The sequence below is a fragment of the Thermoascus crustaceus genome, assembly GCF_041956765.1.
Source record: "Thermoascus crustaceus strain CBS 181.67 unplaced genomic scaffold VTN00scaffold_3, whole genome shotgun sequence".
NCBI lineage: Eukaryota > Fungi > Ascomycota > Eurotiomycetes > Eurotiales > Thermoascaceae > Thermoascus > Thermoascus crustaceus.
The window spans coordinates 436,429-449,693 of NW_027192529.1; the positions used below are offsets into that span (position 1 = coordinate 436,429).

Genomic DNA, 13,265 nt, shown 5'->3' on the forward strand with positions numbered 1-13,265 from the left:
CAGAAGGGGATAGAAGAGCTCAAGACGACGTTCTGAGCCTTGACAGGCAAGGTACGAACGTATCAAGCTCTTCTGAAAGAGGAGAGTATGGGAAGAGGGTAGACGAGGTCAAGGAATGGGTAGAAATGGTTCAAAACATAGACGTGGTCCAGACGAGGATCTGGGCCTTGACAGGCAGGATACGAACGAATCGAGCACGGTTGAGAGAGACGAGTATGGGAAGAGAAAGACGCGTAGAGAGAAAGTGAGATATTTGGGATTGAGGGATTGCGGGAGGGATATTGGTGAGGTGGTGAGGGGGTAGATACGGGAGGCCACCGAGCAACACAATGGAACAAAGCCATCCACAGAGGGACCCCGCGATTGATATCAAGATCCAGCCCCGGTTAAACGCACTGTAGAATGAAGGGAAAACGAACTCACCTTATTCACGTTGCCAACCTGAATGCCAGGAGCCCTATTGCCCTGAGCATCCGCCATCCTTGCTGCGTCGACGGACGTGGAGGGTCCCGGAACAGTAGATCCCAGTGTGCCTGGAGCACCAGGTCCTCCTCGTCGCTTCTTGTTCTCCTTTGCTGAGTCCTTGACGTTGAACTGACCGAGAGGAGGCATCTTGACGTCGCGGTTCGGTGTCTGCGACTGAAGAGATCCAGCAGAAGGATACCCTGGCTCACCGCGCACGTTGCTTACAGGTGCCTCTTCCGCTGCCTGACGCGCAGCCTGCGCTTGCTGCTTGGCCTGGGCGGCAGACTCCGGCAAAAACTGTTTGAAGTCCTCTAAGAGATCTGGTGCTGTGTTGAACAGTTGAGTCACTTGGGCATAGACGTCCTGGATTGGCTTCGACTCGCGCTGGTAAGTCTGCAGGATCTCCAGGAATTGCTTGTAAATCTCGGGTGCGCTTGCGAAGCGGTTCTGCGAAGACGTTAGCACATCAGGACTACGTCTGCTCAAAATGATTTATCCCTTACGAACCTTGATCTTGTTGACATAGCTGATCGCATGGTTGAACTCAACAGGTCCGCGCTTGTTGAGATCGGCCTGAGAGCCTTGAAGCACGCCGGATCCCAGACCAGCCAAGCTATTGATCGGCTGGGCCATACCAGGACCCTGACCAGCACCAGGGGACGCTTGCATCATTCCTGGCCGTCCAGCGCCTGAAGCAGCAGAGACGGCACTTTGCAGCTGCGAAACACCACGTTGCTCCTGTTGGTGAGCCATGGCAGCAGCGTTAGCAGAAGCCTGCTGCTCCTGCTGGTTCTGATACTCATAATGAGGTTCCTGGGGCTGGTTCTGGCCACCGTGCTGGCCGTACATGCCTGGGCCCATCATACGAGTACCGGGGGAGTACGAGCCAGGGACACCGCCTTGCTGCTGTTGGTGCTGGGGCTGTTGCCAACCAGGCCGAGACTGATCGTAGTACTCTGGGCGGCCTGGAGGAGCAAGCCCACCGGAAGGTCCCATGTCACCAGCGGAGTCCATCGACGGGCGCGGCCGAGACATCGAGAGTGTATTCGTTCCAGAAGGAGTCGTCACGCGGATCGCATCAGGATTGTCCTCCGTTCCGCATTCAATACGATATCCTGGCGGCAAGAACGTGTTGAAACCCTGGATCAGAGCAGGATGTCCATTGAAAAGAGTCGAGACGCGTTGAATGACTCCAGGAGTATCAATACTGTTGCAGTCAGAACACATGTTCCTGCATCATGTAGATGTCTGTAACTTACGCTTGGCTCTTGAAATCTTTCATAATATCAAGAAACCTGTTGTAGACGTCCGGCTGGTCCACAAAGCGTACCTTCACCTGATCAAGGTAGCTAAGGGCATCCTGATGAGTAGACACACCTATTAGCATCAGATGGCCAACAACAAAACCTGCCATGGCAGAATGAGAGCAGAGCAGTAGGATAGCGGCGCTTCACGTCCTCAGAGCTTCACTGAGGCACTAAACATGGGGTGTCACGCGAGGTGCAGTCCCAGACAAATGACACATAGGATGTCAATGCCCACAAAAGGCAAGACGATCCCATTTCGTCCGGCAGCAGCCTCATCAAAAGCCGCAGCTCATGTCTCCAACGAGACCAAGCGGCGCCGAGACCAGAAGGACCCCTTCTTCACAGTTCCGTGACGACTTGAGGCGCCACCTTCTCTTCCACAACTCCTCACTGTGAAAACCCACAAAGGAGAGCCAACAAGAACGTCATGAGAAAGGAAAGTCATCACACTTACATTCAAGATAGGCTGCTGACCCTGAGCTAGGGCCGCTACACCTCCAGGTATCTGAGGCGCCGAGCCGTTGTACCCTCCGAGCATAGGCTGCCCAGGCGGGCCTTGAGGATGCTGCATGTACGGTCTTGGTGTCCCTTCACCGTGCTGCATCTGAGCCCCATACATCCCACCAGGACCGCCAGAAGACTGCATGGTATTCTGTGGAGGGTTCGGAGGCGCGTTCGCACCGAGGTTGGAGAGCAGTCCGTTGGGTCCGTGAATGGAGTTCGGGACCTTCGACGCCACGGGCTGGTGGATGGGAATCGAGCCGGTATGACTCTGAACAGGATGATGCTGCTGTTCGCGCTGCTGACGTTCTATCTGTTGTTGACGCTCCATCTGTTCGCGCTCGCGCTCTCGCTGTTCGCGTTCTCGGTGCGCCATCTCTTCCTGTCGCTGTCTCTCGATCATCTCGCGTTCCCGCGAGTCTCTCTCACGCTCTCTATTAAGCGACTGCGGAGAAGGATGCTGCATCGCCTGTCCTATCCCCGGAAGGGAGTGTCCGGCGCTATGAGATGGGGCTTGAGGGTGTTGTCCGTATGGAGGTGGTTGGTGCGGACCACCAGGACCTTGCGATAATTCTGCCAGACCCGGCAGAGAGTGACCAGCAGGCTGGCTTACGGGATGATACGGACCTGGACGAATAAAACCAGTCAGTCCAAGCTGTCGAGATAAAGTATTCTTTCTGAAATCGCCGGGGGGCGACAGAGGATTTCTCACCAGCTGGGGGTGGCAGAACGGGCCCCGCAGGCTGTGAAGACGGACCTTGCTGGGGGGGAGGGTTTTGCCTATTGAGAAAAAGGACGTCATGTCAGTCCACACTCAGGACATTCACTCGAAGCTGAACCCTGCAATAAGGATGACAAACATACCCAAAAGAGCCCAGGGGTCGCGGCTGTTGATTTAGTTGCTCCATTCCGGGGTGCGACGGCGGGCCCGCAGAAGAGTGCCAACTATCATTACCAGAAGAGTTCATTATCCGCACATGAACAAAATCCTCGCGGCAAGGATATTATCGTCGAGGCGTCGTCTCTAGGGACGGTTGGGGAAAAAAACGAACGGTGGTCAAGACACGGGCTAGAAGAACTATCAACGCCTTTCACTCTCTCGCTTGCGGTCTTGGATTTCTAAAGGGTGTGCAGAAGAAACATCGCCGCGCTTCTATGATGGTCAAGGCAAACGAGGCATGTAACAGATAATAGATGATACCCCCCGAGAAAGACGACAGGGTTGCAACGGCGGATTAAGGAAAGAAGAGGATATCGGAGCAAGCAGCAGCAGTGACGACGGTTTGCGCGCGACCGATCACGGGTTGGCCCTGGGGCGGAGGCTCCTCAGGGCTTCTTGAGTCTAGCTCTGTACGGCCATAGTGCCGTGGGTCGGCGCCATGCTTTTCCGGCCGCGATCCGCCACAGCGTGATTGGCTGTCTCGGCGGCCCTGGAGGTGTCTCGGCTCCGATGGCTTGGCCACGGGCTTTGCTTCTGGATTATTACTATCTCCGTCATCGACTCTGATAAACATGATGACATCTAGACCACTAGAGAACAAAAAATGCCAGAAACAGACATTTTTGCCCCTCATAGTCTCTACAAATTAATAGACTGTGGATACCCAAATCATCGCCATAGCCGTACCATACGTTTCAAACACTAGCGGACCCATATATATATGTACATCAACATCGATGCACTGACCCCAGATAAGATAGACCACTTTATCATATCAACATCAACTCTGTCATGCTTGTACCTTGAACAGATTAGAGAAAAATCCTACTCGTTCACACATGCATGTATTATCTACACTGATTTTAGCACTATATTAGCCACCAATGACCATGACCAGTCCAGCCTGCACCAGACAGACAGACACGTCACTGCAAGAAAGAGACATTCGAGGGCCATTCACCATGTGATGCAACTGTAGGCAGAAGGTCTGGGAGGTGAGGCATCTGTGAAATGCCCGGGACAAAGCAAAATAGCAGTAAAGCGTCTCTACCTGACTCCCAGTGAACGCCTGCAAAAAGAATATGAAGGGCGAGCAGATGGAAATAGCGAGATCATCAACCAGGTCCCTGAATCGATAAGGGGAAGGCAAGGCAAGACAAGGTGGGATGATGAATAAATAGAATAATAAAAAAGAGAAACGCATGACCAAGCTCCGGAGGACTCTGAACTGGCAATTTTAATTTTGAATTTGTGGCTGTTGCTGCTACCATTTTCCTTCAGGTCGCGCCTTGCTTCCATACATCTTGATTCATGACTAAGGTCAGCGATCCCGCCCGTCCCATCGACAACCGACATGACCCGTAACATCATGACCCGATAGCCACCGCTTTACAATGCGGAGAAAACAAAAAGCTGCGGGGGAGGTGATGTTAGCCCCGATCCAGAGAGAAGGGAATGGGCGCCCCTCCGATGGAGTACTTACGTTGTTAGTTGCAGCAATTGCGATACTATCTTCAAATGGATGCCAGCTCATATGCAGAATCTTCTTGTTGAAATCAATCTGATCGGCGTCTGTTTCCTTTCTCATGCGCCCGCCAGGACCGGCGGGGCTACCCGCTCTCGAACCACCCTTCTTCCCGTTGGCCCCCTTGTTCATCGGCGTGGGCACTCCAACCTTCTTTGCCTTGAATGCTGATTTATCTGCCTGTAATACAATCTCCGTCTCCTTATTCGGATCTGTAGGATAGATCATGAAGTTGTTGTTGTAGCTTCCAGTCATAACATTCTCCGCATCACCGGAGAATACCACCTCAAACTTGTCGAAGATACTATCATTTTCATACGTGTCGCACAGACGCGGTCGAAGATGTTCATGGATAGGGATCGTCTTGATCGGCTGCCTCTCCATGTTCACATCCCAGATCTTCACCGTCAGATAGTCTCGCGAAAGGATGTAGCGGCCGTCGTGCGAAAAGCGCACGTCGGAAATGGACGAAATGATTTCAGAGAAGAATGAGCGAGAAGAGGCATCTTCCTCCTGTTCGAAAACTGTTTTCATCGAAACAACGTCAGCTGCCAGCCAATTCCGACTTGCCCTTGCACAATCGATACGTACGCTTTTGATGCTCATCACACAGAGCGCGCTGTCTCATGTCCGCAAGCTTGATCGTTCCCTTGGAACTGGCGTACATGAACCAGTTACAGCTGATGGGGTGAAACTCGGCAGCAGTGATCACCTCAGTCAGCTCCTCCATGTTGGCAGGCTTTATGTCGACAATATTAAAGCTCTGATCTTGGATATTAAGATTCCAGAGGTTGATCCGGAGATCATCGCTGCTGATAAATGTCTCTCCATCGCTGTTCACGGATATGCTGTTGATGTGGTAGGCGTGGGCATTTGCGTATGTTCGACGAGGGACGGCCGCCACGACGGTGTCGTGGTGCGTCATTCTCGGGAGTTTGAGCGCGGACGCATCCTTGAATGATATATGCGGAGGCCGAGGCGCACCGCCGCCTGGCACTGCTCCCGCGGGGGTGAGATCGCTGGACAGGTTGTTCTCAGCGACGACCTTCAACGACTTATCGAAGACCTTCCATAGCTTTATCGTCTTGTCGTTCGTCGACAGGAGGAAATGAGACGCGTTTTGTCGCCTGCACCACTTTATCTTGTTGATCTTCTCTTCAATCTCTAGTGATTTTAGGTAATCGAACTCCGGCTCGTGCGACTGGAACTCGGTGTGGAACTTGTACTCGCAAGTCTTTTTCTGTAGAGGGATCAGAAATGTCCACTCCAGCAGCAAGGTGCGAGAAAAGGAGCCCGTACCGTCTCGTTCCTCTCGAACAGCACCACTCTCCCGCCTTTGTCTCCGGTGGCCAGGTAGTTACCCGTGTGGTCAAACTCGACGGTTGAGATGATATCCGCTGAGGTACGGCAGCACGTGTCAGCCAGATGCGGGAAGACAATACTGAGTAGGTGGGATAGGAAAAAGCAAGAAGGGATCCAGGAACGAAGCATACCTTCTGTGATATCTTCGACATCTCCCTTATCGCCGAAGCATCTGTGATGGCGGGTTAGGAACACATCCCCAAAAGCCACAACAGTAGTAACGAGGGACAGAAGAAGAGAAGATGACGTGAAGTGGGGTACGGGCTGATCGATGCATGCCGAGACATGTTTTCAAGGGACGTGAAGTTCGATAGAACGTTTCCCCCGCCGAGGTCCAGGTGTCTCAGACATGAAACCAGGCGACAACTTACTGTGTGAATTTCCAGGTGGGCGAACCTGGATCTCCGTCTACCATCTTTCAAGTACCACCCTTGTGTTGGGCAGTAGGAGAACTCAAGCCAAAAAACTGCACACAAAGGATCACACCTTCAGGAGCGATGTTCGGAGAGGAATCGTGTCAGCGGGGAAATGTGGGAGGAGGTCGATATCGATCGGGTGCCCCTCAACGGCGGGCGGGAGCGATCAGGACGGAAGAGGAAAAAGGTGACGCGCAGCAGAGGGTGGCGGAGAACTGGGCGACCAGACAGCAATGAAAGGGGTGCGTGATCTAATCTCAGGCGCTTCAGAGAGGACAGAGGAGGGAGAGGGGAGGGTTGGAGCAGGAGCGAGATGGAGAAAGACACTGCGACGTCAGACCAGGCGATCACAACGACGGGCCAACTCAGTCACTGCAGGCTGGAGAGACAAATGATTGACAGCCTGTTACCGAGGGCGATGAGGAGGAGCAGGGACCGACAGAGCCGTCTGCAGAGATGAGGAGGACTGGGACAAGGATGAAGACTGGAGGCGTTGATGCAGCAGCACGGATGTCGTGAGATCCAGTCTTGGATCGGTGTGGTTTGGACTGAGTGAGGCGGGTTCGTGGATGGTGGTGGGGAGTTCGTCGCCCGGAGTTAGAGCCAGGCAGAGCCGCCCCGGGCTGGGAGAGCGCCGCCTGTCCGCACGCGGTGGGCCGCCGCACGCAGCGGGGAGCAGTCATACCTCGTCTTCTTCTCCTCTCCCCCCACGATTGGAGCGACGTGAACAGTCCAGCTGCTTGCTGCGCTTGTCCTCCCGTTCTGCCCTATGACGGGCGACCAGCGTGACGTCGGACCGCGTTTAAATCTACTTTGACATCGGGACTAGACACCGTGGTCCTCGGGACACTCCAGAAGCGTACCCATACTGTGTCCCAATCCGGCCTGTTCTCCTTCTTTCGAGACACCTTCTTTTCTTCTGTTCTTCTGGGTCTTTTCCTTCGTTCTCTGTATCATATTAACCTTGTTTACCGCTTCGGTTCTCTGTTGGATTCACATGCTTCCGTTTTTATAGATCCCTTGGACCGAGTGGCTCGGAGCACTTGAAAGTGCCTTGATACCCTTGCTTAGAGAGCTGGTAGATACAGCTCTCTTGGCTTAACTCTCATTCCACTCATCTGAGCTATTTCTTGCATCTTTTGCTTGATCTCCCCATTCTCCATCGCCATGTCTCGAAGGAAAGAAAAGGAAGCGCAGCAAGACTCTTCCTCGGATACACCCCATACTCCCGGCCAGCCACCCACACAGCAGCAGCATCGCGGAGACAAACCCAGCTCCTCCATGGCAAGCAGGATCCAAGACTCCGCCTCTAGTCTTCTCCGGAACGCCACCTCCGGACCAGGAGGACATGGTCTCGCTGCAGACCTTTCCCAGTCCCTGGCCAACGGCAACAAAGCCGGGCCGTTTGCCTCGCGTGGCTCGGCTGGATCATCATCAGCAGCGGCGGATACGTTCCATTCACACGGCGCCAGTGCTGGTAGCTCAGCATCTTCGTCTGCAGGGGAGGGAGCAGAGCTCTCGACTCGCCCTGAATCGTTCCGGTCAGGTGCGACTGCGCAGGGTGGATTTGAGCTGGATCAGCTGGCGCCGGAGGACTTTGAGCGCGGACATGTCGATTATCTCGACACAACTCGTTTTGACTTGCAAGATGTGAAGGGGAAAGGAAAGCAAAGGGAGACTCAATTCCCGGACTGGGACCCAGGCCTCCAAGCAGGCGACAACCTGTCCAACTTCCACACCGCCTGGGAGGGAGCACATCATGCCACAACCACCACTCAATCCTCATCAATCCCACAGATAACGGAACCATCCCTACAACCCACCGATGGCGCAGCCGTCGTCTCCCTCCTCTCCGACCCATCCTTCCAGCCTGATCTCCTCCCTTCATCAACCGACGAGGATCTAGACCTAGACCCCATCCCCCAACTGACCCCTGCTGAGATCGAAATCATCGACTCCTTCCGCCGCCACCCCTCAAACGAAGAAGCAGAAACAACACAACAAACCCACCGCCTCACATGCCGCAGCCTCATCCCCGACATCGACACCTTCCTGGCCCAGGACTCCATCTCCCCCGTCGGGATCGCGCATGGGGCCGGGACCGGCACCATGGACACGACGACCCTACGGGACACGGTCCTGTCGCATCTCCCTGGGGCGGAGGACTGGATGGCCGTCGAGGACCGGTACCACGACGAGGTGTGGGGATTCCTGCGTCCGACACTGGAAGCGGCGAAGAAGGAGATCGATGAAAAGGAGAACGAGCAACAGGGTCAGGTTGAAGGTCAGGGTCATCCGGATGGGGATGGGCCTGCGGTGAGGAGGTTGAGGATGATTTTGAAGCATATGCAGGCGTGATCGTGATGAAGAAGCATGACTGATTTTTTTTCTTCCTTTGTGTTTTGGCTCTGGATATCTTTGGAATCATTGATGTCATGATATGATATCTTTCCTTTCCTGTACCATGTGCATTAATTTATATTTACCGTACCTACCTAACCTAACGCATGTCCACTTGTACATACATACTGCATGTACATGTACGATACTAAAACATCTATGCCATATATATATCCGACATATAATCCACCTAAAACATATTACAAACTAAACCAAGCTAAACAACCTACCTCTCTACCTAAGCCAACACCCAATCTGACCATCCCATGCGACCAGTCGGACGGATAGATACAGCTAAGATACCACGTACCTAACTACCTACCTAGGTACTTAGATAAGACACAAGATAACAACTCAGCAAGTCAGTCAAGAAGGGCCAACCAAACCAGCCCGAATCCAACATCCAACCCGATCAGATCAATCAAACCAGGTCACATCACATCATTATCATACATCACATGTCATCTAACCACATCAGATGCACCAATGGAGCGCCGCAGGAATTTTGAGAAAAAAAAGCCATCCATTGGAAGTTCGACATGATGGGATGGATGCCTTCCCTTCTGCTACCAAGGGTAATAATACCTCCCTACCTGAGCCTCGCTCACATCGCACATTGACAGACAGACTAAAAGTACCTACCTCCTACCTAGGTACCTAGCCAGCAGTCATCACGCGAGAGATGGGGAAGTGTGCCTGCAGGTCTAACGTGCGTTACGTAATCGACGTCCTCAGGACGTTTTCTCTACTCTGACAGGAATCAGACTACGGAATGACATGCAAATAAACTGGTGGTTGTTGATAAGCAAATTGTATTGCTTCCTCCCAATCATAACAATACGTAGCGATTTACATGCTAGAATTAGAAAAAAAAAGCGATCTGCTTATAATACGAGTACATGCGCCCCCTTCCGCCAAGGGTCCATCCAAACAGCGTCAAGGTGAGGAATATATATGCGGTGAGCGTAAAGCAGAGTAAGTTGGACAGGCGCCCTGCCTGTATCCTTTTTTTCAAACGATCCAATTCTATGGATATCTCATCTCGCAGTCGGATGCATAAAAAGAACTATTCCCAAGCACTGTAGGCAATCTAGAATTGCAGGCTAGGGGTCTGGCCCTTGACACGGCCAATGACGATCTGAGAGGCGTACTTGGGGATGACCTCGTCGTCGTGGAGCATCTCGAATTCTACATCTGGTTAGCACAAGGTTATGTGGATGCGAGAAGACAAATGCAACGTACCCTCAGATGCATCACGACCCATGTGGCTGAACAGGGCCTGAGCACCGCCTGGGTGCTCGTCCAACCAGTTGGTCACGTCCATCACAACACCCTTGACGACAATCCACAAGTCGTCCTTCTTGTTGTGCTTTGCGACCTCCTCCATCGTGAACTCCTTCTCTGGGATCTTGAAGTTGGAAACGTCGTTAGGCTTCGCCGACTCAGCCTCACCAGCCGGGGTGGCAGTAGACTTGGCGCCTTGAGACGAGGCGGCAGGGGTCTCAGCACCAGCGGCGACGGGAGCGGTAACGCGGGCAGAAGCAGGGTCCTTGCCGTCCGCACCAGCGTTGTTCCACTCAACGGAGACCTTGCCAGGGGTCGACGGGTCGATGTGCAGGGAGATCTGGCCCAGACGCTGCTGAGCGGTGGTAGCGCCGCCAGAAAGCACCTTCTGGAAGAGGTACTGGCTGGCGCTATCACCCGCGACACGGCCGTAGACGACACAGCCCAGCAAAGAGGAACCACCCAGACGGTTAGCTCCGTGGACACCACCAGCCAGCTCACCGCAGGCGTACAGGCCCTCGAACGGCTTCTTCTCCGAGTTCAGGACCTCAGCACGGTCGTTGATCTCGATACCACCCATGGTGAAGTGCAACACAGGCTCCATCAGGGCGACATGGAAGGTGTCGTCAATGCTGAACGGCCCATTGTGGAAGTACTTCTTGCCCCACGGGTCCTTCTTCTTGCCCTCAGCGATCAGGTTGTACTCGTCGAAGGTCTTCTTGAGAGCAGCCTCGCCGCAACCGATCTCCTTGGCCAACTCCTTACCGGTCATCTTCTTCATGAGACCACGGCCAGAGTAGTGGCGGGTGTGGAAGTCAAGGACGTTGGAGGCCTTGCTGTTGAGGACGAGACGGATGGGCCACTTGCCCTTCTCCTTCTCCTTCCACATCTGACCGGAGACGTAGTCACGGTGGCCAAGCTCATCAGAGAATCGCTGACCGTCGGAGTTGAGCAGAAGACCGCCCTCACCACGGAGCGCCTCCGCAGCCAGGAACTTCCACTTGGAGGTGGGATCCTTGGGGTCAACAAGACCAGTAGGGTGCACCTGCACCTTGTCCATGTCAATGCCATTGGCACCAATGGCCATCAACATCTTCTGACCGTCACCAGTGGCGTGAGTACCGTTGGTACTCGACAGGTTAAAGGTGTCTGGCCGCCATTTCTTCAGCAGGGAGGAGTCTGTGAAGTCGGCAGCGTATCCACCAGTGGCCAGGATGACCACACCGTCCGCAGTGTGAGTCTCTCCGTTGTACTCGTAGGTGACACCGGTCACGGTGTTGCCAGTCTTGTTAACGGAGGTAACGCGGGCCTTCTTGAGGACCTGCACGCGGTGGGGTTCCTTCTCCGTCAGCTCCTCGAGCCTCTGCATCAGAGCGTATGTGATGGCCATTCCGGGGAACTTGGCATCGTGGCCACGGTGGGTTCGGGGCTGCGAGTGTCCACTAAGGCGCTGTCAGCTGCAGCTCCAGATAGTAGATAGTCAGAATACCAACCCGAGACGCGAGACCAGGGTCAGGTCCAGGTTGAAGACATCCTGCAGCCACTCGACGGCGGAAGCAGACTTGTATGTGAGGACCTTGATCAGGTCGGGGCGGGCCTTATCTCTGGCGGACTTGAGGGTGTCTTCGTAGAACTGCTTGACACTGTCGCCAATGCCGTGCTCGACCTGGGTGCGAGTGAGGGCACCGTTGATACCGGAGGTGGCCTTGGTCGAGTTGCCACCAAAGAAGTCTATGAAGGGGTTAGTGTGGAATGCCTGGGCTGCTTCTGAGCTGAATGGCGTACTTACTCTGCTTGTCGAGGACGAGGACATTTCCACCGTTCAAATAGACGGTGTGCGCAGCACTCAGGCCGGACACTGAAGGACAGAAAGGTCAGCACAGCGCAGGTGATGGTTATGCGGGGAAAGCTTACATCCACCCCCGACAACGATCACTCTTGGAGCCACCATGGTTGCGAGACGACAAGAAAGGAAGCGAGATAGACAGAAGTAAAGGAGTCTGGGGAGAAGAAGGAGAGGGAGAGGAGATGAAGGGGGCAAGAAATATAGGCACGAGGATCTGGGGTTCGTCAAGAGCCGACGAGTGCCAGATGCGTCGAGGCTCTCACTCGGCCGAGGCACAGCGGCTTAGCGCGGGATCCCCTTTGGCAACCATGAATGCGTCGCCCGTCACTGGCGGAGCGCGAGACTTATCCACATCGACCTCCTCGGCACAAATGCGGCCGTGAAGAGCTCGGCTTTTGCCTGTTCTCTGCTTTCTAACTCGGCTGCACTCCTGTTTTTGTCGGAAGCTCCGCGAGATGCTCTGTGCCCTCGTTTTGAGTGCTTCTCGAAGGATTTCTCTCGGACTACGTATTCCGACCATCTGGGGAAACCTCCGATCACATGCACATACATCTCTCCTGCTCTGGGCGCTGCATTCACATGCCAGTCCAAACCATCCAATCCATGCGCTCTCGATGACATCGATGGCTTATTAACAGTGTCAGCTGCGACATGACTTTCTCCATGGGCAGGTGACCTCGATGCAGAACAAAGTACTGCATCTGGTCGTACATATACCTGGTCCCTGGATACCTAATTTTCCAGGCAGATAACATCCGCATCGACTAAAAGACCTGCTCAGCGCCAAGAAAGGTGACAATGATATAGTTCCATGAGGTTTGTCAACACCAAGCCTAAGCCAGCTAGGTGCTGTATGATGTATCACCAGCGCTAGTGGTCAGTATGCTTCTTCTCCATATGGGGTAGGTGGCATCTCATTGCCCGACCATCGGGCCAGTTTCGCCGCCGCCCGCGGCCTGTTAAACCCGATGCAGGGAGTCAGGGACCGCTCTATACGCTCAGCAGAACCAAAATACGAAGAAATTAGAACGCAAATCCATTGGAATGAACTCCGGAAGCAGCAGAATGATCTAAATTTGGCTACTGGGACAATATCTCAAGGATTGAATGGTGGGAACAAGAAAAGCGACTAGCAACCTCTTTTTATAGTTGAACCCACCTTTTGACAGCTTCAAAATATGTCGGAATCCTTATCTGATCCATATCTAATCCCGAGACT

The 13,265-nt window shown here is 53.7% G+C and overlaps 6 protein-coding genes across 6 annotated transcripts; 1 reads left to right on the top strand and 5 right to left on the bottom strand.

The window, feature by feature from the left end:
- Nucleotides 1-369: 369 nt before the first annotated feature.
- VTN00DRAFT_5346 (uncharacterized protein) lies at nt 370-3,181 on the bottom strand (the record flags this gene model as incomplete). Its single annotated transcript, XM_069431867.1, has 6 exons — nt 370-912; nt 973-1,672; nt 1,725-1,825; nt 2,227-2,900; nt 2,986-3,053; nt 3,138-3,181. 6 exons carry the CDS (start codon nt 3,179-3,181, stop codon nt 370-372), a joined length of 2,130 nt encoding a protein of 709 aa, XP_069287783.1.
- Nucleotides 3,182-4,087: 906 nt separating this feature from the next.
- VTN00DRAFT_5347 (uncharacterized protein) lies at nt 4,088-4,581 on the bottom strand (the record flags this gene model as incomplete). The annotated part of the gene is made up of 2 exons (XM_069431868.1): nt 4,088-4,340; nt 4,421-4,581. 2 exons carry the CDS (start codon nt 4,579-4,581, stop codon nt 4,088-4,090), a joined length of 414 nt encoding a protein of 137 aa, XP_069287784.1.
- A 21-nt stretch (nt 4,582-4,602) lies between these two features.
- VTN00DRAFT_5348 (uncharacterized protein) lies at nt 4,603-6,515 on the bottom strand (the record flags this gene model as incomplete). The annotated part of the gene is made up of 6 exons (XM_069431869.1): nt 4,603-4,626; nt 4,697-5,262; nt 5,330-5,978; nt 6,038-6,135; nt 6,232-6,272; nt 6,472-6,515. The coding sequence occupies 6 exons, from the start codon at nt 6,513-6,515 to the stop codon at nt 4,603-4,605; spliced, it is 1,422 nt and encodes a 473-aa protein (XP_069287785.1).
- Nucleotides 6,516-6,588: 73 nt separating this feature from the next.
- Nucleotides 6,589-7,199, bottom strand: VTN00DRAFT_5349 (uncharacterized protein; the record flags this gene model as incomplete). Its single annotated transcript, XM_069431870.1, has 2 exons — nt 6,589-6,842; nt 6,890-7,199. The coding sequence occupies 2 exons, from the start codon at nt 7,197-7,199 to the stop codon at nt 6,589-6,591; spliced, it is 564 nt and encodes a 187-aa protein (XP_069287786.1).
- Nucleotides 7,200-7,683: 484 nt separating this feature from the next.
- Nucleotides 7,684-8,874, top strand: VTN00DRAFT_5350 (uncharacterized protein; the record flags this gene model as incomplete). Its single annotated transcript, XM_069431872.1, has 1 exon — nt 7,684-8,874. The coding sequence occupies one exon, from the start codon at nt 7,684-7,686 to the stop codon at nt 8,872-8,874; it is 1,191 nt and encodes a 396-aa protein (XP_069287787.1).
- A 1,132-nt stretch (nt 8,875-10,006) lies between these two features.
- VTN00DRAFT_5351 (uncharacterized protein) lies at nt 10,007-12,151 on the bottom strand (the record flags this gene model as incomplete). Its single annotated transcript, XM_069431873.1, has 5 exons — nt 10,007-10,104; nt 10,159-11,642; nt 11,694-11,931; nt 11,990-12,058; nt 12,115-12,151. 5 exons carry the CDS (start codon nt 12,149-12,151, stop codon nt 10,007-10,009), a joined length of 1,926 nt encoding a protein of 641 aa, XP_069287788.1.
- Between the last annotated feature and the right edge of the window lie 1,114 nt (nt 12,152-13,265).